We start from the raw sequence: 25,046 nt of genomic DNA, 5'->3' as shown, positions 1-25,046 counted from the left end.
CAACAAATTGCTCGTCGGCGGGAAATCAAAAGACACGGGTGGCTCTCGCGACGCAGAAGTGGTACCCAACCGCCCAAGATGTCATCGACACACGGGGCCGTCCTCGTCCCCTCGATGGAGAATTCCGTATTGGACGCGGTGAATCATTGCTGGCACTGGGAATGACGGCTGGGCGTGCTCATGACGAATATTGCGAAGCCAGCTGCGAATCTTTGCGGTGCAACTTGAGCCCTTTGACAGCGGTACGGGGGATGAATGGGTTCTTCACAGGGCAAAAGATGCTTTATACTACGCCAAGTGCTGCCCGTTCCAGCCTGTCGACGGAAAGACTCGAGAGCCGGCGTCGATGATCACCTAAACGTACGTGGGCGGTGCTGCCGCCATCTTTTCAGCCCCTGCGATTCCGAGCGAGCATTATTTCCCCTTGTACAAGTACGATATACCAAGGATTTTTGATAGCGTGGTTGCTGCTCTTGACTAAGCCCAAGAGTCGGTTTTTTTATTTCAACTGCGACATTGTCCCGACGAGCAAGAATGATACGAGCTGTTGCGAGCCAACAGCCGAGAAACGATAATGGTGTATTTTTCAAATTTTCAACGTGTTTTTTTGTTTTGCATGGCTAGGAGCGAGAGAATGGTTATTACAAGCCAAGGCGTTGGTAATGGGACTGCGGCCGAGTTGCTAGACAGCACTGGATTTTGGATGCACATACCCAGCTTTTCTAGAAGCATTGGAGGCGTTTTGATTTTGTACAGTATTGGCCCGCACCAAGTCGGGCTGTGAGGACTGAGCATGCGGAAAGAGATATTCAGGGGCGTGAGGGAACCTCGCTGGTGTGACGGGGAGACATTGGCATGTGAATATGCTGCAGGAAATAGAATAGCTTGAGGCTACCTTTTCCGCTTGATGGGATGAAACAGAGCTCTTTTCCGTATCCGGTGGTTAAGCTTCCCTTTGCTGATGTGGCTGCTTTGGAGGGTGTACCATCTTGACGCACGTGAGGGCACATTAAAGAGGCATCTTGTCGTCAGATGGTGTCTGGTTGCCAGATTGACACGGGACTGGGGAAGTGCCCAGGCAAACTGGGCCTTGTACAGGGTGCATTCAAGGGCCGTGCCTGTCAATTCAGACCAGTTGACATGTCCCCAGCTGTCACACGGGGTTACACGAGGGCTACGATCACGGGACCTAGGGCAGGAGACCCTCACCGACTTCTTGTAATGAAAGAGCTCTTTGGTCAACTAGGCCTTGAGGAAAACCAAGGGCCTTTACTGCCAAAGATTGTTTTTAGATGAATTGAGCCATGATGCTCCAAGCAAGCCTTTAGCTCTTGTCACACCAGTGAAAGGCTTATGCCGCTATTGCTACTTTTGTCCGCCACTGACTGATTACGCTCTGGTGTCGTGGATCGGCTATTCCAGCTGGATATATATATATTCTATATACATGTACCCTCGTTGACAGCATATCCACCTTGCCTGCTATCCTGCCTGTCGCAAAAAGAACATGCTCTCATTTCGAAGCTATTATCCCAGCTTATTATTTCCGTTGACAGCACGGATTGGACGCAGAACTGCCTGTGTAAAGGCAACAGGATGGAACAAGGCAACTTGTACTTGTATACCAAAGTCGACTTTGAACCATCAGTAGCAAAACAGGTCTTTGAGCATTACCAAATTTTCCGTGTGCAAGAGAACTTGTATCTGGAAGCTGTGGGAAATGTTCATATTGGACTTGGTTGCTCACACGCGATGCGAATACACACTCTTTGCTTTCATCTACAGTATTTGGTTTCCGGGTGACGGTTTGAGCATAAGGGAAAGGATGTTCCCAGCAGGTACGTCTTCGGCTACAAGATAGGCACACGTGCTAGTACAAGTTGGGAGGCAAGCCCAAACACAGCGATACAGCCTGCTCATCATCACGGCGACTACAAAGCATCGGCGCCCTCCGTAGCACCCTACGCGTTTTCCAACCCCCGCTCGCCCTGTCCCTGTCCTCGCCCGCCAGGATGCCGGGAAGCTTCCTGTACGCAAGCTGCCACGGGACGCCAAACCTGTGGCCGTTGAGCTCAAACTCGACGACGAGGTCCCTGCCCGCCGGGATAGACCTGCCTGGCTGTGACTTTCGAACGGGGGAAGATGGACAGGCCCGGTGCTACTTGGCGGCTTCCGCAGCCTCGCCGTCGAACCAGAGGCAGGTGATGAGGTGATTGGGCATGATCTTCTAGTCCCCCTCGCTTGCAAGTAAGCTTTTCTTGTCCGAGAGGGAGTTACAGATCTTTGGGGATTCGGAGCTTGGCGTCAGATTGCGTGGTATCTACGGCCCCTTGACACGGTTGATATGGTGTGTTTATACAGTTTGAGGCGGCCATGTGTGGGACGGCATGGCGCCCAAATGACATTCATCTACCGGCACAGGGATCCGAGCAAACAAGCATGGAGCTTGCACAGCTGTTTGCTGTCGGCTGGGATACCCTGGCGAATCGGATGCCGAAGCTTTTTCCTCAAACTTCAGCCGCAGGCGGGCGAGTGGCGTTGAATCCCGATTCCCGACCCGAGCGGGAGCGTGACATTTTCCCCGCAATCAGCTCGTGGACGATCACCCATCTTACCGGGAGAGTTTCATGTGTGGACCGGTGCGTGGGGGTCATTTTGGGTCTTGCATGTGCGGCTGCTGCCTATTTCGATGGCATTGACTCGGACAGAAATGGGCCGAGGTCAGTCAGCAAGACTTGCGGCGACAAGCGTGATTCTTTTTTTATGTCCATCTCGCCAAGCCAAGTGCAAATGTCGCCGCGAAATTAGTATCCCAGAGATTGTTTAGTCAGCCTGGTTGTGATTTGGATCCGCTAGGTTCGATCCCTGATGTAACTTGATGTAGCATCTCTGTTTACGTGGAAAATCTGAGACGCCAAAGTACGTTTCCCCGTCTGCACTTTCAGTCGAAACGAGAGCGTCAAGTTGTCCGTGTCTGCGAGATAAAACGGACCTTGTCATCCTGTTAGTTTTCATAAAAGTTATGACTATTATGGAAATAGCTCAATGCAACTTTACCAACGCGCACCTCCACGTACACTAGTCCCGACTTGAATCTGTGGATGTGAGGACAACGTACCAACAAGTGTATAGTGCCAAAGCCACACCGCCATCTACAAAGCTTAGCTTCAACCCTTAACCCATGAAAAGCGTTCGTCTGCTTCTGTGTCGTTTTACGTCATCGACCGAGGGTCCTGTCATCACGCTGCCGACCCAGTCTGTGCCTCAGGTTGTGGTGATGAGGTGATGCACCGTCGGTTTCCGATTCTCAAAGTAATTTGTATCATATGCCTTTGCATAAACAGTTAGTATTAATACTCGTGCCACGCCCTTGGCTCATGTCTGCCCAAATCCCAGGCACATACATGTCCACATTCTTTAGTGCCCCAGAAGCAGCCAACGTGGTCTTGAAAGATATTTTCGGTGGCAAGGTCGCCGGTGTGTCGCGTAGCTTATTCTTCTTCTTCTCCTCGAACTCGTAGCGACGACGTGCTTTCTGCATCACCAGATCTGACACGGCCCCCAGCCTGGCACAATAATAGACGGCTTGGCAGGCCGAGCACTGGTTTGAATGGTCTGAATGATGTTGGTTTTGATCTCGTTCTGGTCGATGCCGGTGAGGCCCACGGGCCACGAGTGACTCATAATAGGGGTCCTCCCGACGTGGTCAGGGCTCAATGACCATTGACCATTGACCGATGACCACCAGATTTTTACCTTTGTTCAACACATATCCCAGACCTATTGTTGGCGGAACAATACAATCTAACCCCTGTAAGTTTAGCCACCAGTGACTTCTAATAGAGCTTACAGGGGCTACAGGGCCAATAGGGTATCTAGAAGGAATAAAAGAACATAAAGCGAGGCAAAAGGTATTACATAAAGCATCGATTTTTAGTAGAAAAATTAGTACTTTATTCCAGGATTTATATTTCGCCATTCTCTTTGTATCGCAATAACAGCTTTTCCGAAAAAGAAAAAAAAAAATACACGGCCCACCCCGCCGGGGCCTGACAGCTGTTAGTGAATAACCTGCCAGCTGGCCCCATACACTGATGTCACACATGGCTAAACATTCAGGGGATATGTTGTATGTCTGTCAATACAATCCAAAACACAGTCTGTCTGCAGCATGTATCATGTAACGGCCCTGGCGTTGATGTGGTCTCTCGGCTGACATCGCAATGTTATTCTTCTCTGCCCTGCACTTGGTCTGCGTCCTTCACGCTCACAATCGTCATCAATCAATTCGTTCCCTACACGACACTCATCCTGGTATCACCACATCACCTTGAAGATGTACGAGTGCGACACTTGCACAAGGGAGTTCTACAGCGCCCGCTCCTGCGAGCAGCACATGAACGATACCGACCACTGGGGCCCACAGTATGAATGCGACACTTGCACCAGCGAGTTCCGTTCCGTACACGCAGTCCAGCAGCATATGAATGCCTTAAGCCACTGGGCACCTCGTTTTCCTTGCGACACTTGTTCCAGCAAGTTTGCCACGAAGAGCGCCGCCGAAGCACACATGCAGGCCCAAGGCCACTACCAGAATTACTGCAAGTCGTGTGACCGGCGTTTCGAAAATGCCAACAACCTCCAGATGGTAGATATTCCCCCCCAAAAACCCACGCCGCATCATGTCCAGAACGCCTTTTCTGGCGGGTCCAAAGCATCTTAATTCCAGGGTCCACCGGGAAACTTAGGTTCCATGCCCATTCTGCCAGACGGGCTTTACCAGCGCCAGCGGCCTCAGCCACCACCTCAAAACGGGTTCCTGCAACAACGCACCTTCACTCAACAGAGAGATAATACTGGCACTGATCCAGCAACGCGACCCTCATGGCGTCATTACGAACAAGCAGATCGGGTGGCACCCCGAAGAAACCACCACGTACAAGGCCAACCATTTGGCGTACAACGGGGACGCCTGGGAGTGCTACATCTACCACAGTCAATTCAACTCCCTACATGGATTGAACATGCATCTGAATTCTCCTACACATAAGGAAAAAGTGTACCATTGCCCGAATTATCGGGGTGGGTGCCCGAAGCAATTTGTGTCGCGGGCTGGACTATTCAATCACCTGGAGAGTGAGACGTGTTCGTATATGAGGTTTGACAAGGTGCAGCAGCATGTTGGTAGGATCCTTGATGGACGGAGGTTGATTGCCTTTTGATGCCGAGCCGGCCTCGTGTAAGTCGTAAATGTGCTTTGGGAGTTGGGGATGGGCGCCGAGCATGCAAGCAGGGTATTCCCCTGCAAGGCCAGGGCGCATAGACAAAGCGCGTGGTTTCGTGATATTGTTTACATTGTATTGGAAGTATAGGAATATGCGTTCTTGGCTGATTTGGTCAGCTTCTACGAGAGGCAGGTTTGGTGGTGTTATAGGGCTGCCTCTGTTCATTGAACAAGCAGACTTGGAGTAATTGCTTAGTGTTATAAAATCATAGATGTCAGAAGATGAGAGGCGGGCCAATTACCTGTAGTACCGTAGACTTTAATTATTACCCCTTCAACTTTATATTAACAAGCCTTTTTAAGCAAGTAGTAATAGTAATTTCAAAATCTGCACAAGAGAAATGAACTGCTTCTCAACCTTATAAACCCTGCCCTGTGTAAATGGACTTATTTCCGATAATAATAACTTGCCGTGATGACACATTTCACCTCCAGGAAACAAGAAGCGTCAAGTGAGGAAGAGAGTTGTCCCGATATACAACCAACTATGGAGTACTCCGCACTGCACACCGAAATGGCAGCGTCAGCCGCTAATTCTGTCGACCCTAGTGCCACCGATTGAGGCTTCCCTACGTCGTCTAATGCAATGGCAGGTTGAAGCCAGCAACCATACCCCTAGTCTTATTATAAACATTTTCAACACTGTCTTCAAGAGACCATGTTTGCTATTTACTAGGTTTCGCTTATACCACAAGGGTATATATTATACCACAAGGGTTGCTGCACATTATAGTGCTTCAATTATTATATTATAAAGCACTATTTTCTTGGTCTCTTACTGTTCTTGGCTTAGTACAGCCTAATACTACATTACCAGATATTATGCGTGCACGATCATTTGCCTTAAGAAGGAAACAACAAATAACTTGAATTATTATATTATATGGAGTTTCGCATAGCAGTAGCAAGTTAATACAACAAGAAACCACAGTGATACCAAAGTGTCAACACGTCATAAACATACCATGTATTGCCTCTGATTCGACAAAAGACTGTTTGATTTGGTAATGAATTCCGCCTCGCTTGTATGATATGCAGGCGGACAGTTGACAAGGTGTACATATCCGGTGGCAAAAGCACCAAATCCCGCCCGCTCATCTGCAAAAAATGCCCGTGCTACCTTTCCCAGGATCAGGATAGTTTCCTCCACCCTCATCTCGCTCAGCCTCTGTGCATTTATTCCTCCTCGACCAAATCCTCATTCCGCCCAGCAGGCGACCACGTCAACCGTACGCAAAAAGGAGGGTAGCAGCCCATTCCGCCTCGACCGAATGCTTCCAATGTTCTGCATTTTGTGGCTGCCGCTCGTTCTCATGCGGGCAACATCGACAAGCGGCCCTTGTTCCCCATCATGTGCAAATAATTGCGCAAAAAACGTTTTGCCCAGCAATGCGCGCAGCTGAAAGCTCAGCGGGCTCTTTTCCGCAACCGATTGACACCTTGTAATCATCTTTACTGTTCAGACAGGTGAGCAGGTTGGTTTGGGGTTGGCGTTAAGTCATCAGGCCGAGGCGGCGAAGCTGACAAGTCAAACACAACAGCGTATCTTTTGGGGACACAGCATCGGGCTGTGTGAAGAGGCAGCCTGCGGGAGAGCAAGTGCCTTCGATAACCGTGGGACGCAGTCTTTGAAGCATGTATCCCACAGGCCCGGCCTCTCTGCACATCTTGTCGGCGCTGTAACATGCTGCGCAGGAGAGGACGATTGGGTCTCGGTTGAAGATGGCATTTCCACTGGAGCTTCCTGGCAGGGCTATTTAACCGTCTGCGTACAAAGGCACTCCGTCGCGCGGCTGATGTGGGCGCATGTTGGCTGACGCTGGAGCAGCCTTGTAAGTTGTGCCTACCACGCCAAAGACGGGTCTTCACGACGAGATCAAGTTGTTGGATACGGTTTACCAAGGAAAGAAATTTGGCTGAGCCCTGCTTCAGCAAAGTTGACAATTGATAGCAGGGCACCGAGTTCCTTTAGGAGCATGTGCAGACGAAGCACTCGAGACTAATAATAGACTCGGCGCATATGGAGCATTGCCGCCCGCATCAATATATCCTGAGACTTGGCCGCAGGAGGCCGACCAGGTTACAAAATGGCTTTCCGCGTCAAATAAAATCGACATGGACCAATCGACGGTCAAACTGTAGAGTACAGCGTCTAGCAGGGCGGGCGAGATGGTTGGTTTGCTGCAAAGCCTCACACGTACACAACGTCTTCCCAGTTGCAACAGCCGAGATTGATAAATGGCAGCTGCCCAAGTAACCAAGAATGTCTTCTCATTTTCCGCTTCTTCGTAGCCTTATTCCATATGAATTTGCTTTTTGTCACTACCCTTGTAAAGCTGTGTTGTCTATTTTCCGTCAAACAACGTATGCCTGAAGAATCACAATGAAGGTGACTCGGCCGCTGAACCCAGAAGACTACCACATTGCAATAATTGCTCCACTGGAGATTGAGAACGTCGCAGCAACTCTGATGCTCGATAATAGACACGATGGCCGATTTCCCATGGCAAGAGGCTACGAGTATCTGTACACACCAGGCGAGATGGGCGGGCACAATGTCATCGTTGCCACGCTACCCGCAGGCGAGGACTGCGATTTGGGCTCTGCCGCCGCTCTTTCGAGACAAGTCAAGACGTTTTTCCCCAACCTGTGGTTCGGTCTCCTCGTCGGAGTTGCTGCTGGCATGCCCAACGTCGGCGGCGGTCAAGAGAGGGATATCCGACGCGGCGACGTGCTTGTGGCCCAACAAGACGGCGAGCTCCCAGGACTAATCAACTTGGAGCTGGGTAAATGGACCGAAAACGGATTTGTGCTTCGCCGCCGAGGCTGGCTGGACATGACTGACAAGCTCGTCAGGTCGGCAATCCGCCAGATCCAAGCAGGGGATTTCTTGCAAGACCAGCCTTCGTTTCTGAAGCACTACCAAGAGATGATGGGCAATCTAAACCACCCCGAGACATTCGCCGATCCGGGCCAGGATTTGGACCTGCTGTACGAAACTGGGGAGTCTGTAGTGAAGAGAAGGACTCGAGAGGCCGAGAAGCGTACCCGCGTATGGTATGGTATGATTGGCTCCGCCAGCACACTTGTAGAGAATGCTTCGAAACGGGACGAGTTGAGGGACAAGCATAACCTTGTCGGTATTGAGACGGCAGCAGCCGGCATAGTACCCATCATTCCGGTCGGCGTCGTTCGTGGCGTTTGTGATTACGCAGACGAAAGGACAAACGAAGCCTGGCTACCCTACGCAGCAGCCATGGCAGCAGCCTATGCCAAGGAGATTATTCTGCAGATAGGACCCCCCGAACGACCTAGAAGAGGTGCGTGTCGACCTGTGAATGGGCAAACGGAGTAGGTAGAGTACGTATTGACTTGTCGTTGCCCATTTAGTATGCAGCCTGTCCTACGCAAAGAACTTGTGCTTTGTAGGACGTGAAAACACCATTGACAATATTCGACACAAGCTCTTCTCCCTGGGGGTAAAACGAGTGGCGCTCTCCGGGCTCGGTGGAATGGGCAAAACGCAGGTTGCCCTCGAGATGGCGCATCGGGTCAAGGAAGCAATGGAGGATTATTCCGTCATCTGGATGCCGGCGCAGACCATGGCTGCGTTTGAACAAGCAGCCGCGGAGCTTGTCCAGACTCTTGGTATAAGCTCTGGCCTCGGCGAAAATCCACCAGAAACCCTTCAAGCCCATCTTTCCTCTGATGCTTCCGGACCGTGGTTCCTTGTCGTAGACGGTGTCGACGACATGTCTCTAGTTGACGCAACACCCGATGATCCTCGCCGCCTGCTCGACTGCCTTCCTCAGAGCCCGAGGGGCAGAATGCTCATCACCACACGCACGTCAGCGGTCGCAAACAGCCTTGCGGACCCGCAGAATGTTGTCAAATTAATAGAAATGTCGTTGGGCGAGGGGAAGCGCTATCTGGAGACGTGTCTCAGCGACAACCGCGAGCTGCGAAGAGACGACGTTGATGAAACTCTCTCTTGTCTTATGGAGAGGCTCGAGTATCTTCCTCTCGCCGTGGCACAAGCAGTCACTTACATGAATGTAAACTGCATGTCCGTCAGCGAGTTCGTACGTCACCACGGCGAGATGGAGCAGGACCGTGATAATACCGGCCCGACTCACCTTTTTGGCTCACAATTGCGCAGTGAAACATTCCACAGCAGGAGCCAGGGGTCTATATTAACTACTTGGTATGCGTCGTTTATGGCAATTCGCAACACAAGTGCCCATGCTGCCCAGTTACTGTCTTTTCTCCGGTGGACAAGTCCAAAGGGTATACCTACCTCGGTGCTCCCTCTTGGACGAGGGCCCAAGAAGGCCGAGGCAATCAATTTGCTCTGCTCCTACAACTTCTTGAGTCGGCGAGAGGGTGGCAGGATTCTGGACATGCATCGCTTGGTGCATCTTGCCCTCAGGTCCTGCTCGAAACAGCTCTTCGACGAAGAACAGACGCAAGAGACCATCTCTCATCTCAACCGAGTATCCCCGATATTCCCAAACGAGCATGTCCAAAAGCAGGAGTTGTGGCAGTCAGATCTTCCGCATGTGCTTCCGCTTGGCACAGGGGAGACAACACACGATCCGCAAGCCCGTCTGGAATTTTTTCGTCACACCATGTTTACGCGGGGATTGGCGCTGGAAAACAGCTGTTGCTAGGCACTCAGCAGGTGGTGGAATTTGAAAAAGAAACCTCGTCCCGGGATAACCAAAAGAGACTTCAGATACAGAGCGAGCTCGGGATGTCAGGTACAGCTGAGCCGGGCAGTGTCATGGGGCGATTGCTATCCTTGAAAACCTAGTGTAGCGAGCCAACTGGCTAGAGTCAGCCATGGGACATGACGTAGTAAAATGGACCAGACGAGAATACAATGGAAATACTAGGTGACCGTGTGCTTCCTGCGAAACATCTTCTTGCAGAGGTACTTCTTTCGAATGGCCAAGTAAAAAAAGGTCTTGCGCTGCTGCAAGACCTGGTAAATTCACAGAGGAATACCCTGCCAGAAACCCACGAAATGCGCCTCAAGTCACAGCTCCAACTGGCAAAAGCATGGATGGCTCATGGACATCTCGAAGAGGCTATTGGCCTGCTCAAGCTTATTGTAGAAGTCTGTCCACCAGCGGTGGAAAAAAAGAGCCTAATATTCCACAGTATTCAATTGCAGCTTGTATCGGCCCACGACAAAATCGGCAAGTTCAAGGACGCAGACAAATTGGTAGAGCATGTCAGGGCGACAATGAAGGAGGCCTTCAAAAACACCGAGATGCCTTGGTACTAGACGGACAGCGTGTGAATGGGGGCTATATGGGCAAAACACAGGGTTGATGGCCATGGCATCGATGTTTTCCCCCTTCCGAGACACTGTATGCTCACTACTCAATATCACCATGCTTTCAAGAAGTGCGCGCAATCGGTATTACAATAGAGCATGGCTGCAAAACACCCAATACCCATGTCTAAAACCATTGTACTCCTAAGGAAGAGCTCAAGGCCATTTGGCACGCCATACATGGCGTTTTCTGACTTCGTAAAACGTCAAGCACAAAACGGAGAATGCGATCCAACGGTTGAGAGAGCGGCCCTATAAAAAATCTCCCGGCACGCCGTGTTATCGACTCCTTCCCCACTGATCTTGACCATTTACATGGTAGGGATACCCTCATATTCGGCACACTCTAACGCAAGGTTCATGTTTCTGTGTAGCCAATATTAGCACATCACTTCATTCGACAAGATTGGAGGTCCAAACATACGCAAACACTGTGTCGCAGCACCTTTGAGCAAGTTGTCTATGCTGCCACATATGACTATCGTGCTATGAACGGCGAATGCACCAATTCCACGCCGTGCTTGTTCATGACGTTCTTGAGGAGCGGCGCCTCGCCGACGACGACGACGAGCCACCAGCATACCGGTCCTGGTAGATTTGTCGAATGTCGCGAGAGGTCATGGTCTTGTTGAGAGGCATGTTGAAAGATTGGAACTCCAGAGCATAGCACGGCCGTGGGAGATGGATTCATCATACACGGGGGCCAGGGCATCAGATCGGAGGTCGCAGCCGTAGTAGAAGAGAACGCTACCGTTATTATTGAAACTGCCATCAGGCTTCTCAAATACGCAAGTGAGATTCTCGTCACTCTGACGGACGGTCCAAGCAAAGCTGGGATAGTCCTTCTTAATCGCGGGGGAAACGTTTTCAGCGACATTCATCAACCAGCCAGACTTGGTGATGGTCAACGTGGCCAGAGTAAGCCATAGCACGGTCCTTGTTAGGCGGCATGACAATAGATAGACATTGCATAGTGTCGTAATAAGCAGTGAAGGAATTCTCTTGAAGGAAAGCAATATATCGCTCAACAGTAGCCTCGGCGTCCAGACCTTCGCGGTACCCGAATCAAAGACGCCTCAAGCTTTTCAAGGTCCTCGAATTCAGCAACAGAAGAAACCTTTTACATCTTATCACCACGACGGATAAGAGTACCAGCACCAGAATCAGTAAAAAGTTCCTTTTGCATCTCGCTCGGATGGATGATGGCAACACTCGAGCTGCGTGGAAGGGTGTCTAAAAGCTCCTTAATCTCCTTAATCTTAAGACGAGTGCCGTACCGGCACCAGGGCTGAGACATGAGATGATTGAATTCTTTATCCAGGTTAATGTGGGAGATCTTCTCGCCTTCGCCGTCAAAAAGTCCCCCCTTTTCGGAGAGGTAAAGAATTTTAAGAGGCTCCAAAGCACGGGCAAGTTCACCGGCAGCGACATCTGCATTAACGTTGAGTAGTCTGCCATCCTCAGACTCAGCCATAGAAGTCAAGATGGGAATGTATCCGGCCTCGATAGACTTTTCGATGGCCTCCTTGTTAACCTTGGTAATCTTGCCCACATACTGCCACTTTTCCTTGTCGAGATAATCCGCCATAAAGACTCCACTCAATGAACGGGTGGCGACACCAAGTTCATCCAAACGATCAATAAGTCGTAAGTTTTCCTCGAGGAAGAGCTTTCTGGCGACACCAAGCGTCTTAGCATCCGTCACACGGATACCTTCCTTAAACTGAGGTTCAACGCCAGCTTCTTCCAGAAGCCGGTTTAATTGGGGCCCGGCTCCGTGGACAATTACAGGATACAATCCCACTTCGTATAGAAATAGCAAGCTCCTGCAGAGCTCACTAATATATTCCGTCAATATGGCACCGCCGACCTTGATGACGGCGAACTTCTGGGATGAAACCGAAGTAAACAACTTGAGGTACTGCTGGTTGCTGCCAATGTTGCTCACAGTCTGGGCAACAATCTCTCGTGCACGGTCTCGGGCAGGTGGTGATGCCAACGCGGTCGTGGTGGAGAGGGCTTGGCATAGGGCGACATTGGGACGTCGGATCTGTCTCGGAGCCGCGACGGACGAAGCTCCAGCTACTCGGGATACAGCTCGTCGTGAGCCTGCCCGCAAGGAGGTAGCTGTGACAGACAGCATCGTCCTGATTGAAGATTGGGAGGAATGGACGACACAAGAAAGAGTATGGTGGCTTGCCGTGAGAGAATCTGTCGTGGGGCGAAGAGCTTGAGTGCAGCGTACTCGGTACCTAGCCCTGGCAACTGGGTACTTGAAAGGCCGTGTTTGATGCCAACAAGCCAAGTCAGCAAGACGTCGGGGCGGGAGGAAAGGTCCTGAGGCAATTGAGGTCGAGTGCAGGGGAGCAGAGAAGCTCTGCGAATGAGAGCAAAAATATCAGATGGGCGGGCACAGGGAGCCTGGTGATATATACTTGGTAGTGTGTATGCAGTATGAAGGTATGCGGTCTGCCGACCCGCCTACCAGCCGGCCGAATTGTCAGTTCTTGCCGTTTCGGCAACTGATAAAAAAGACCGCATACCTTCCAACCTTGACTTAGTCTCGTGCAAATTACAAACCACCTAGTGTTGCGTATATGTACTCGCACAAATGCGGCCTGAGCATGTTCACAAGACACAGCTGCCCATGAAAGAACGACTGTAGAATCTGGCACTCCGGTCCGGTCCATCAGCTCACCATGTCGAGTCTCGACCTTGCGTGGTTGCGTAATTGTCCGAGGTTTCATTGCGTGCCGCTTTATCCAGAGCTCGCACGTCCCCCTTTTCCGGCAAGCTGTGGCCGATATCCCATTCCAGTCCAGTGCGTGAGGCTTTTCTAAATGTCAGAGCACAACCCAAGGCCCGGTTGTCGATGCAACCTGATACTCGGCCGGCCACGACATTCCCCAGCTTTCGGCCTCGCAGCATCTCCAGTATCCAATCGAACGGCGCGTCGTCACATGCAAATTAATCAGCACACAATAGGTAAGAATAAAACGACTAAAATATCTCAATTATACTGTGTGCAACGCCAAACCCTGAACCATACATATAGGCTTGGGCTGCTCCCAACTAGCCACACCGATAGCTGGTTATCAGGCTGCCGACACTCGCCAGTGGCGAGTGTCATGGCCATCTTCCAGAGACAAAGCAGAGCGGGCAGAGTGAGCCCAAAACAAACTACTCCAGCTCCAGGTGAGCCAACTCCGTCGTGCTCAAAATGAATATTTGCGGTGTCGATGGCTTCATCGCCTTGTTGTCGCAAGTTCCGCTGCCGTCGCACATAACTAGTTCCACAACGGTATCTAGACTGTCGCTCCATTCTTGCTAGAGCCTGTACCCAAAAAACAAAAGGATCGCGATTAATGACGAGTGGCAACAACTAGAAGAATATGTTAGACAAGACCCACGTCCCGAATGTAATGAACCCCAGGCAAAACAATCACGTACCAGAAGGGATGATAATAACAAGCAGAAGGATAATGATGCCAACAATCAAACACATGCGCATCTTCATGTCCTTCCACCACATTTGCTTGCGAACTCTGTTGGCGCCGCGACGGAATTGTTGGGAAGAATCCGCTAGGTTGCTGGTCTTGTCTTGCAGGCCATCGAGGTTTTCCCCTCGATCCTTCATCGAGTTAAGATTGTGGCGCGAGATTTCCGTCGCCGCCGCCAAATCCTATTACGGTTCAGTCAGCACTGCTGGGCTATATTTGGCAGCATTTCGTGCATTGTGCTAAAGAAATAGTCATGGCCAGGTCAGGTTCCGACTGTCGCTGTCATTCCCACAGAGTGACTTTTAACGGCTTCAATAGCTGTTTGTCTTCTGGCCGAACAAACTTTGGGGCACAGTAGCTAGGCATAGAGAGTATTCAACAGCCTAATTTCGAGGCCGCACCAAAGCATGCCATTCGTGTCTCAATAGGAACAAGTACCTACCTTCTGAATTGTTTGTATTTTACCATCTTGAGCACTGCCATCGAAATTTTGATTGGTGTTGGACGGCGTCACATCCTGGGAGCTGTAATGGCCACCTTGCCCGTAGGATAGGTTGTTGGACATTTTGAAGAGTTTGGTGACTATAGGTTCGGTCGGCGGATGAAATAAATTCGGTGCAAAGTCAAGAGAACTTGCGATCGGACAGACGAAGAGCGTTCAAAAATTTGATGACAACGATGTTGACAGATGCGCAGCGTGAGAAGGACGATTTGGTCAAATGTGTTGGAAGAACAGGATTGACAGATGAGATTCCGAGTTGGCAGAGGAGGCAAGACTGCGCCCACCCCCCTTCTCGAGTAGCCGTCTCCTGGTTGGCGAGGCGAAGCGCCTACCGACATGCTTGGCGATTATGACCATGTACACGGAGGGCACGGAGCCACTCGTTCCGGCCTTCCCTGCAAGTTGTACTCCGTATGTATTCTGGTGCTTCTACAACAAACACTCTTGATTTCGAAGCATTGGCCGCTATTGCGTTTGTCACTTTGACACACGTCACTGTGTGATTCTTGATCAAACCCTGCACATGCAGATGGGTGCTCGATTTCTGCTCATTGCCGGAAGGAGCCCCAAACGTCAGTGCAAGCGGATCTGCCCCCATGCGTTAGCATAATAAAGTAAGCCTTGTCTACGGGTTTAATACTAATATCAACGGTTGTCCCATCATTATAATGCTGAGCCTGCAGCCTGACGTGATTATTTTGTTGTCTCCATTTTCGTCTCATCGACAGGGCACGGGCCCACTCCGCACGGTGTACATGTAAGAGCCAGCCGAATTTGCCACAGTGACGAATCTGCGTCAAGGTCATGTGTCAGAGTGAGTAAGTTCACGTGATTTACCCAGCCACGAGCACATTGCTAAGCCACAGAATTGCTGCTTGTCGTGTCCTTGGGAGAGGAATCAAGGATTAGAAGAGAGCAGTATGGCCGGGCTGGCTGGCCTTGACGACTCCTGATAGCTCCAATTTGTTTGACGGGTGGATTTCTAAATCCGTTCATAAAGTCGCGGACAGCATATACCTGCGTTAGCATGCGGCTTCAGTGCAATGGCGAGTCGTGCTGATCTTGAAGATCGTCGCAGAGGTGTTTCAGAATAGGGACGGACAACGAGGCACGAATGCAGCAACTCGACGCGAAGGATAGAGCGCAATTGCTGTCACAAACGTACAACCAACTCAAAGACGTGGCAGCGAGCAGACAACTATCACCTTGACGGGATACCAGCCTTCCAAGTTTAGCATCTCGATGGCGTCTGCAGGTTGATTGGGAGCGGGCAGTCATGCTACGTACTCGTACCCATGCAAGGGAAGCAGGTCCAAGAAGATCAGCTTTGAGTGAGTTGGCTGGCCAACATCACTTGTTCCCCATGCCAGACTACGTGGTTATCAGGCACGGAATGCAGAGCACCAAGGTTAATTCAGGATGCCGTTTTGCTACCCAATCAAGCTTAATGCCACGGCAATGCAAGCCTTGGTTGACAGCCCTTATTAATGGACCTGGTGGTGATGACACGATGACACGACGGCACGACCAAATACGCAGTTGTGGCTCGTGACATTACGATGACGGTCATTATTTAGCATTACCTACCTAGGTAGGCGGGACAAAGACATCGAATGCGGCATCCGGAGGTTTATGTGGTACTTTGTGCCCTGCAATCGGTTGGTTTGGTGGCGCGGCCGCAACTATTTCGTGGTTGAATCTGGCCCGCCGTCAACTTGGTTGGTTCTGCGGGTATTCCCCGCTCGATTCAGCAGCGTATCACGATATTGTACAACGACACGAGTTTAGGAAGCTTGAGTTGCCAAGTAGACTGGATGACCCTGGCTGGTGATCACAATGTACCTTCTGTCCCGAGTGATGTACACGAGATGAATTAATTGGGTTGCGATCATTAAGAGACTCTGCGAAGCAAGCCCGGATGTGCGCGAGAGAGATTCGTGTTGAAGGATGGAGGCCAGACATTGAGAGGTCCCAGCCTCGATGGTGACGCAGCACCTGCATCCCGGCCTGGTTGCATGGCTGCGACTAATTGCCGCCAAGAACGGACATCGAGCAACTTCTCAAGTACGGCGTACGGAGTACTGTGACAGACTTGACATTACTCCGTAGACAGCTGGCATCAGAGGTATTGCATCGTGCTTGGGGACCAGTTAAACTTTGACCTGGCCGCTTGTCACACCTCCTCTCCCCGCACGTGGCCGTCAAGGAGTTATCAACCCAACAAATCTATTTTTGTTTATGGGATTGGCACAAAGACTGGGTATTGGTTGCTGTTTGAGAAATGCCTTTCCGGCACAACAAGGGGTACATTGGTGCGGCAGAATTACCTGGTCATGTCTAGACATTGTCGCCCGAAGATGACAGGTAATTCCGAGGAATCTATTGCACCCGCGAAGTTAATCCCCTGTGCAATGTTGCAGGACATCGAAGCTCGTGTCGGCCAAGTTGGGTCGCTTGCAGCGTGGACAGTGGAGTCGCCCGGCGTCATCGGTTGTCCGCAGTGGCCTACCTGCTAGCTGTGGCTTCCTGTAGTGGCCTCTCCAGGCTCCAGATGTCAAACCAGAAGACCGACCTGACTGCGAGAGCTCGCGTTTTTGCGCACCAGCTCCGTCCACCCAGGTGCTGAAGTACTCACCATAAAGTACTTAAGTAGGTAGAGACTTGGGCACATGCAGGTGCCTATGTCACTAGTATGGACGACGTCAGGCCATCTGCCCGTATCTCGTCCGAAAGAAGAAAGGCAGCTGATATTTCAAAGGCCATGCATATTTTAGCCTCGATGGAGCTGCTATAGTTCGTATATCATGTCCATACACACGTAATAGACTTGCATACACGCATATTGAACCGCGGTGTGCCCCAGATGCCGACTCTGGCATTCGCAATGGGAATTCACACCAATGAGTCCTGTGTATTCTCCAACTCATTCATATTCTTATACACATGCGCAATTGCATGCACGCTCTCACGTCCCCATGTGCATGTACACTCACTTGAGCGGGAAGTCGCTCGGCCACTCCTTCCTTCCAACCTAGATATTGGAAACAAACCCAACGCAATGGATGATGGCCCATTTATCAGGACGACCACTTTCTACCTCTTCTCTCTGAGGGACACGCCGACTTGTCCAACCTAGAAACCTTTCTCTTCTTCGACACTGGCTGCATGTGAATCTTGGCCTTTACCAAGCTTTTCGCAATACTACCCGACGTTGCCCAATTCCGCCGCCCAGCCCCCCCGCGCCTCCCGTCTAGCCGGTGACGCTGACATCAAGGTCCTAATCCATCCTGAAGTTCCAAACTTACCTACATCAAACAGTTACATCACCGCATTGAGCGTTTAGAACACATGCCGCTCACACTGATTGTCGCCTGAAGCATCCAGTCGTCCCTAGCAAACAAACAAGTTCAGTTGCTCACCTTTGTTTCCGTTCCCCGGCCACACCCCAGGCAGTGAGGGCATTGACCGGCTGCGGGCCATTGGTCAAACTCGTCTCTCATGAACCCTTCCTCTTATACGACCAACAAACGTTGACGCCCATCACGCCCATTACGCTCATCTGCGACTTCGCTGCACTATTCCCCACTCACACGATTTGCTCTGTTGGCAACTGGCTTTCTTCTCGTTGCTCGAGTCTGGCGCATCATGTCGAGTACATCCTGTTCCAGCCGCACTAGATCATATTAAGCTTGAAGTTCGGAGACAGCTCGCCAGCCATCTCAAGTCTCCACAGCGTCCTGGGTATTCTTGCCGTCGTTTCTTCATTCTTTTGTTGAGAGTCCCTTCTTCACTCACTCCTCTTTCCACCATTTTACACACACTTATCCTACAACAGTCTCAATCAATGCCCTATTCTCTTGAAGTGGACGGTTGTTAGGTGTATGGACCGGCACCAGCTTATCCGGTGTTAAAACGCCGTTTGCAAGCCGTGGTTCTCAGCACCCCATCCACCTGGATCATGGTCGACCGTCTACTTGGAGTCAACTTTGCCAAGATGTTGGCTACAACAATGCTAATAATGGCAGGTCCTCTTGCTTTGGCATACGAGCTAGATACCAATTCAACCAGTGCGTATACCCGTGTTTCTTTTCTACTATAGATCCTCGCCACCCCTGCCTTGGAGAAAGTAGAATCACATCTGACCCGAATCCCCGCAGCATCCATCCTATCCGTGGCCAAGCAAATGACAGCGGATCTCATGACATTTTACGATGGCGACAAACCTGGAGGAACTCCCGGTCTCCTTCCGCAGCCTTATTACTGTACGTCAAAATTCGTCCTGCAGCGCAATTCCCCCTTGTGATCCTTGTTATCTGACACATCTCAGGGTGGGAGGCCGGTGCAATGATGGGCGCTCTTATAGACTACTGGTATTACTCCGGCGATGATCAGTACAACAAGCTTGTGGAACAGGCACTGTTGTTTCAAGTCGGGGATACCAATGATTATATGCCCCGAAACCAGACATTGACAGAGGGAAACGATGACCAGGGATTTTGGGGGCTCGCTGTCATGAGTGCTGCCGAATACAAATTCCCCGACCCGCCATCGGATAAGCCCCAGTGGTTGGCGCTGGCTCAGGCTGTATTCAACACCCAAGCCAGTCGATGGGATACCGAACACTGCAACGGAGGTCTGCGATGGCAGATCTTCAAGTGGAACCAAGGCTTTGACTACAAAAACTCCATTTCACAAGCGTGCTTCTTCGCACTCGGCGCAAGACTTGCTCTATACACTGGCAACAACTCATATGCGGAATGGGCCGAAAAGTCTTGGGATTGGATGATAGACGTTGGGTTTATTGACAAGTACTGGCGTGTCATTGATGGAGCCCACATTGGTACTAATTGTACTGATCACGTTCCCTATCAGTTTTCTTACAATGCCGGTGGGTTTATCCTCGGTGCCGCCGCCATGTACAACTATACAGAAAATCCTGTTTGGAAAGACAGGTTGGACAATCTGCTCGGCGCGAGTAGAGTCTTCTTCACTGGGCCAGACAAAAATATCATGACCGAAGTCGCTTGCGAACCCGTAGACCGCTGCAACTTGGACCAACAATCTTTCAAGGCATACCTCAGTCGCTGGTTTGCCGCCATCACCAAATGGGCACCTCATACTTACGACTTTGTCATGCCATATCTGCGGGCGTCAGCTGTCGCCGCAGCCAAGCAATGCGTTGGTGGTAATAACAAACGCATGTGCGGCCTCAAATGGAACCAGGACAAATATGACGGCTCGACTGGCGTTGGCCAGCAGATGGCAGCAATGGAAGTGACTCTTGCTTGTTTGATACAAGATCGTCCTGCTCCAGTTAGTCATGGCAATGGTGGCACCAGCAAAGGCAACCCGGGCCTCGGCGGAGGTGATATGGGACGGAATGAGCCCAAGTCTCCAGGCTACAAGGCAATAACAGCTGGCGATCAAGCAGGGGCTGCCATTTTAACCATCGCCCTCCTCACCGCTCTAATTATTGGTATTGGATGGATTTTTGTGGATGAAACATCAGACAAGCCCCCCCTAGAGCAGTTCAAAGGCGTCCGAAAATCTACAAAGGCAGCGATTGTCGCGGTCGCCGGCGCTACTCCAAATAGGCCAATAATCGGGAAAGGCGGTTTCATAATCAATGCAACTAGCAAAAGAAGCTCAACCTCTAGTGTTCTCGAGAATAACCAGGCTATAGAGGCTGCGGCTGTCAGAATCGGCCGTGTTCGTAGTGAGAGCGTGGGAACCCAACGAAGATTGTCTAATATGCCAATCGGTTGGCCGCGACAGAGCCCAAACGTATCCAGTGGTATATGGCTTGACACTCCGGAACTCCCTTCACCTACATGGCAAGGGTTAGGACTTAAAGGGGATATACATGGTGCTTCTGATGGGGAATCATGATTTCAGGGACCGGCGTTGGTTTTGGGATGACATACGAAGCGCGATTTTTACATGAGATGCACGATATTCTGGCGTCAAAGCCACGGACTGAACATAGTTTTCGACAACTAGAACCACGACACACTTATGCGCATGGCGTGTGCGCAGTATAAACACGATTAGAGAGTGTATAAATTCCAACCCAAGGCGTATATTCCTGCTCATGGAAAAAGAGGGTAGAAAGAATGACCTTTCGCTCCGTTCGTATTCAACCGTAACCTCAATTCTACTCAACTCCATCGCCCTGCTTACACGTCTGCAAGACACGCTCCATCCCCCTACTAATGAACTTATCCATGGAGCTGACGGGCATCCCCCACGCCTTCACCCTCTCCATATCCAAGATTCCACACACTCTGCCAAGCCTTTCATCATCAACATCCCAGTCACAAACAGATTAGAGCCCTCAGCGATCTTCTCATCAGTCATATACACCATTTGCAATTCTCTCCCCGTCGCTCTGCCCAACTTTCCCAACACTTTATCCACCGTTGAAAACTCGTCCACCAGCTCAATCTCCTGCTTGTCGAATCTCTCGGGACCCAGAAACGCGGCCGCGCCAAATCTCCCAATCGTGTCCGCATCGACCCCGGTATGTACAATGGCGTCCCGCTGCATGGTCGTCCGCCAACGTCCCTGACTCACTGGTCCACGAGCCCGGTGTACATGCGCACCAGGGGCCGGACGTGGTTGCTCACAATTTGTAAGAGTCGGTACTTTGTGGCAGCGTATTCACAGCTCTCCATTCCGGCGATGGGTGTTTAGTTCCCCTTCACGACGTCGGCCAATTACCAAATCGGGAACTCTGCTAAACAGCTCCGCATCTCGAATCCCGCCGGGCGGAGTTCCGCCGACCCACTTCGCCGGGACGCACCGGCATTTCCTCAATGAGCCTCAGTCTCAACCGTGGTGACACCCGCTCTTATACAAGGACGGGATGCCCGAGTCCATGCAAAGTCAGTCCTCACTGCAAGAGTCGGGGAGGCGGACAGTCTTGTTTTGCTTCTTCTTCCTGCAGGCGTACTGGTTAGGGGTCTAGAGTGCGATGGGAAGCTGGGACTCTGTCACTCGTGGAGCGAGGCCGAGGCCGGTGATGTTGATCGGTGTAAGAGGATGTGGATTTCGAGCCCGCTGGGGATGGAGGAGGCGGAGAGGTAATTTGCAACCAGGGGGGGGTGCGTTGAGGGCATGGGCGAATTGTCATGAAATATCGCCTGTCATGCGATTGCTTGGCTCATTGTTTCGGCGTTGGTTTCGTAATGACTCGCGCGTGAGGCCAGTTGTCATATCTCGGGGCCCGCACCGATGCCAACGACGGGATGAGATGTCATTTTGGCCAGATATCACACATGGCAGGAGAAGACTGTTTTTTGCTTCACAAAATCTCGAGTCTGACTTTGCACCGACTTGGTCTGTAGCCCATGGTTGTGTAGTGGCAAGACTCAAAGAGGTTGAATTGCGCCTCGCATACCGGGTAGGCTAGCCTGCCCCAGAGTTCCATTATCCCTGCGGGACCCTCCGGGTTTATTTAATCATCTACGTTGCCCGACCTAGGCGCCCGGGAGCCTTTCCAACATCGCCTTGTCCATCAACATCCAGCCTGCTCTGGGCCATCGACGTTCCATCAATGACCCCCCGGCACGGCAGGTAGCCAGCTCTTTGGAGTCGACGAAAATGGCCCCCAAAAGACTCGACACAAGCCAGCCCAAGGGTGAGCGCGGTGACGGCGCATCACTCCTCTCCCCCATCGCATACGACGACGACGCAGCGTCCCTGCATTCCCGCAGCGACCAAGACACAGACAGCGATGACGACCAGCTGCAGCTACGGGCGCGAAATAGCCGCGAGCTGCGCGCTGCGGATAGGATTGTTCTCATGGAAGAGGAGGAACTCGACCGTTTGGTCACCACGTCCAGACGGGAACAAGAGCGTCAGCGACGGGGCTCCGGGCTCTCGGTTCCCAGTGCGTTGAACATCTTTGCCCGTCGAGGGAGCTCATCGCAGCTGTCGTCGCCGAACGCCTCCATGGAGAACTTGGTTTCCGAGAAGCGAAAGGCCAGGCGCTCTAGGAGAAAACAGAAGAGGAATAGACTGATCCAGGATGCTCGTCATGGCGAAGACGGCGAATTAATGTACGAGATGGAGGAAGGTGGCATGAAAGACGGCAGCTCCACGGGCGACAGCACCGAACGAGAAGATAGCGGCGAAGCGGATCGACGACGACTAAATCTGGTGGCACAAGCTAGGGACAGCCGCGGCCGTAGTTGGCGCCGATGGGTATTTTGGCATTCACTCATTGCCATTGGATTTGCCATTCTCGTCCTGGTTGCGTGGAAGTTGTCGAGAAATCGTAGGAGTGCCCTGCCCAAGCAGCACCTGGTCAGCAATGGAACGGCCCTCTTCGCCCCAACCACCATCATTCTGAGCTTGGATGGCTTCCGAGCGGATTTCCTGCAGAGAGGGTTTACGCCCAGGCTCAATGCCCTTGTGAAGGAGGGCATCTCGCCGCAGTACATGATGCCGTCTTTCCCGTCTCTTACGTTCCCCAACCATTTCACCCTGGCCACGGGCTTGTATCCCGAGTCGCACGGCATCGTCGCCAACAAATTTTGGGACCCAGACTTGAATGCCGAGTTTCACCACACAGACCCGGCAAGGAGCCTGGACCCCAAGTGGTGGAACGGAGAGCCGTTCTGGGTGACGGCCGAGAAGCAGGGAATTCGCGCGGCGGTGCACATGTGGCCGGGCAGCGAGGCTCCGATCCAAGACACCTTTGCGAGCATTGTCGATAAATACAATGGCAACGAGCCGCTGGACAGCAAAGCCTCCAGGATTCTGGGCTTCCTCGACATGCCGGGAAAGGAGAACCCGGCTGTCGATGTCAAGGATACACGGCCGCAGCTGATCGCGGCGTATGTCCCCAACGTCGACACCGATGGTCACAAGTATGGCCCGAACAGCACGGAAATCATGTCGACGATTCAAAGCGTGGATACCATGATTGATAACCTCTCCAAGGGCCTTGACGCCCGCAACCTTACGAATATCGTCAATGTCATTGTTGTGTCTGACCACGGCATGGCAACCACGGATACGTCCCGTGTACTTCAACTCGAGGACCTGGTTGACACGTCCAAGATTGAGCATATAGATGGCTGGCCACTGTATGGCCTGCGACCCAAGGACGACAAGGATACCCAGCAACTATACGATGGGCTCAAGGACAAGGCCAAGTCCAACCCCAACTTTGACGTCTACCTCCGCGATGTCGACATGCCCCAGCGCTATCACTTCTCCAAGAACCACCGCATCGCGCCGTTGTGGATAGAGCCCAAGGTAGGATGGGCGATTGTCACCAAGGATGAATTCGTGGTGAATGAGGCCAAGGAGAAGGGACTCGTCTACCATCCTCGTGGCCTGCACGGCTATGACCACCAACACCCTCTGATGAGAGCTATTTTTATCGCTCGAGGACCAGCGTTCCCGCACCAGGGGAATAGCAGGGTCGAGCCGTTCCGTAAGTTGACCCCTTTATTTTCTTTCTTTCTTTCTTTTTTAGTTGCCCCTCGCCACGGGAAGCAGCTTCGCTAACACGGCTATCCGCACAGAAAACCTCGAAGTGTACAACATCGTATGCGACTCGCTGGGCATGGAGCCGCAGCCCAACAATGGAACGCTGAGACTGCCGCTGAAGCCAGTCGGCACCCACGATGACACGAAACCACAAGACACGCCCGAGGATCCACCGCCGCAAGAGTCGTCGGCTCACCCTACCGAGTTTGTCCCCACGCGGCCAACCAAACCCCGGCCCTCTTCGCCGGCGATTGGCGTTGATCCGCCGCCGAGCGCATCCGCTTCCGAGCCGTCCTTGCCGGCGGCTGATGCCCATCAGCCCACGCGGCCGACGAAGCCTAAAGCCTCTTCTTCACTGGCAATTGCTGATGATGAGCCAAAACGGCCCACGAGGCCTCCTAAGATATCTAGTACGGGAACACAACCCGCGGCGCAACCCACAGAGGGCAGTGGAAACAGGGACGACGAACAGGCGGCTGATGAGGATGGGTCGCCTGGGGATAAAGCCAAGGGTTGGTGGCGTTGGATTACAGACACGGTCGGCGGGATATGGGATTCCATCACTGGCTCCGGCTCCGGGTAGCTGGATATGTACATATTAATGCTCACTTTGTTCCTTGACAATGCCACTACTGCAGCAACGATGCGCATCTCGTGCAGGTTCCGTCTTAGGGAGCCTCCACCCTTTGACTGACGTGAAAATTGCGGGGGTCCCGGCTCTCAATTTCTCTGAGAAAATCGAGGTGAATTTCACAGAGCCAGCTGCGGAATCTACTCCGTGCCCGCCCACACGCCCGAAGGGACCTGCTCGCCGCAAAAGTACGTACGTAGCCTTTGATATGTGATTTTTCAAAGAATGCAGAATATTTGTGAGGCTAGGCATGCCCGTTTGGCAAAGTAGTTCAAAGCCCGCGGTGG

At 51.8% G+C, this 25,046-nt stretch overlaps 6 protein-coding genes across 6 annotated transcripts; 3 read left to right on the top strand and 3 right to left on the bottom strand.

Annotated features, from left to right (window-relative positions):
- Positions 1-7,667: 7,667 nt before the first annotated feature.
- On the top strand, positions 7,668-10,574 carry G6M90_00g061270 (uncharacterized protein; the record flags this gene model as incomplete). Its single annotated transcript, XM_014687255.2, has 3 exons — positions 7,668-8,604; positions 8,675-9,827; positions 10,448-10,574. The coding sequence occupies 3 exons, from the start codon at positions 7,668-7,670 to the stop codon at positions 10,572-10,574; spliced, it is 2,217 nt and encodes a 738-aa protein (XP_014542741.2).
- Positions 10,575-11,745: 1,171 nt separating this feature from the next.
- On the bottom strand, positions 11,746-12,768 carry arg-6_2 (Protein arg-6; the record flags this gene model as incomplete). Its single annotated transcript, XM_014687257.1, has 1 exon — positions 11,746-12,768. One exon carries the CDS (start codon positions 12,766-12,768, stop codon positions 11,746-11,748), a length of 1,023 nt encoding a protein of 340 aa, XP_014542743.1.
- Positions 12,769-13,987: 1,219 nt separating this feature from the next.
- SNC2 (Synaptobrevin 2) lies at positions 13,988-14,690 on the bottom strand (the record flags this gene model as incomplete). The annotated part of the gene is made up of 3 exons (XM_014687258.2): positions 13,988-14,007; positions 14,076-14,307; positions 14,568-14,690. 3 exons carry the CDS (start codon positions 14,688-14,690, stop codon positions 13,988-13,990), a joined length of 375 nt encoding a protein of 124 aa, XP_014542744.2.
- Positions 14,691-18,645: 3,955 nt separating this feature from the next.
- Positions 18,646-20,516, top strand: DCW1_4 (Mannan endo-1,6-alpha-mannosidase DCW1; the record flags this gene model as incomplete). Its single annotated transcript, XM_014687259.2, has 3 exons — positions 18,646-18,694; positions 18,785-18,889; positions 18,955-20,516. The coding sequence occupies 3 exons, from the start codon at positions 18,646-18,648 to the stop codon at positions 20,514-20,516; spliced, it is 1,716 nt and encodes a 571-aa protein (XP_014542745.2).
- A 363-nt stretch (positions 20,517-20,879) lies between these two features.
- G6M90_00g061230 (uncharacterized protein) lies at positions 20,880-21,173 on the bottom strand (the record flags this gene model as incomplete). The annotated part of the gene is made up of 1 exon (XM_066130717.1): positions 20,880-21,173. One exon carries the CDS (start codon positions 21,171-21,173, stop codon positions 20,880-20,882), a length of 294 nt encoding a protein of 97 aa, XP_065986669.1.
- A 1,056-nt stretch (positions 21,174-22,229) lies between these two features.
- On the top strand, positions 22,230-24,711 carry G6M90_00g061220 (uncharacterized protein; the record flags this gene model as incomplete). Its single annotated transcript, XM_014687260.1, has 2 exons — positions 22,230-24,072; positions 24,164-24,711. The coding sequence occupies 2 exons, from the start codon at positions 22,230-22,232 to the stop codon at positions 24,709-24,711; spliced, it is 2,391 nt and encodes a 796-aa protein (XP_014542746.1).
- Positions 24,712-25,046: the final 335 nt, after the last annotated feature.

The sequence above is a fragment of the Metarhizium brunneum genome, chromosome 3 (assembly GCF_013426205.1).
Source record: "Metarhizium brunneum chromosome 3, complete sequence".
In the NCBI taxonomy this organism is placed as follows: Eukaryota; Fungi; Ascomycota; class Sordariomycetes; order Hypocreales; family Clavicipitaceae; genus Metarhizium; species Metarhizium brunneum.
This window is presented reverse-complemented; position numbering and strand designations above follow the sequence as displayed.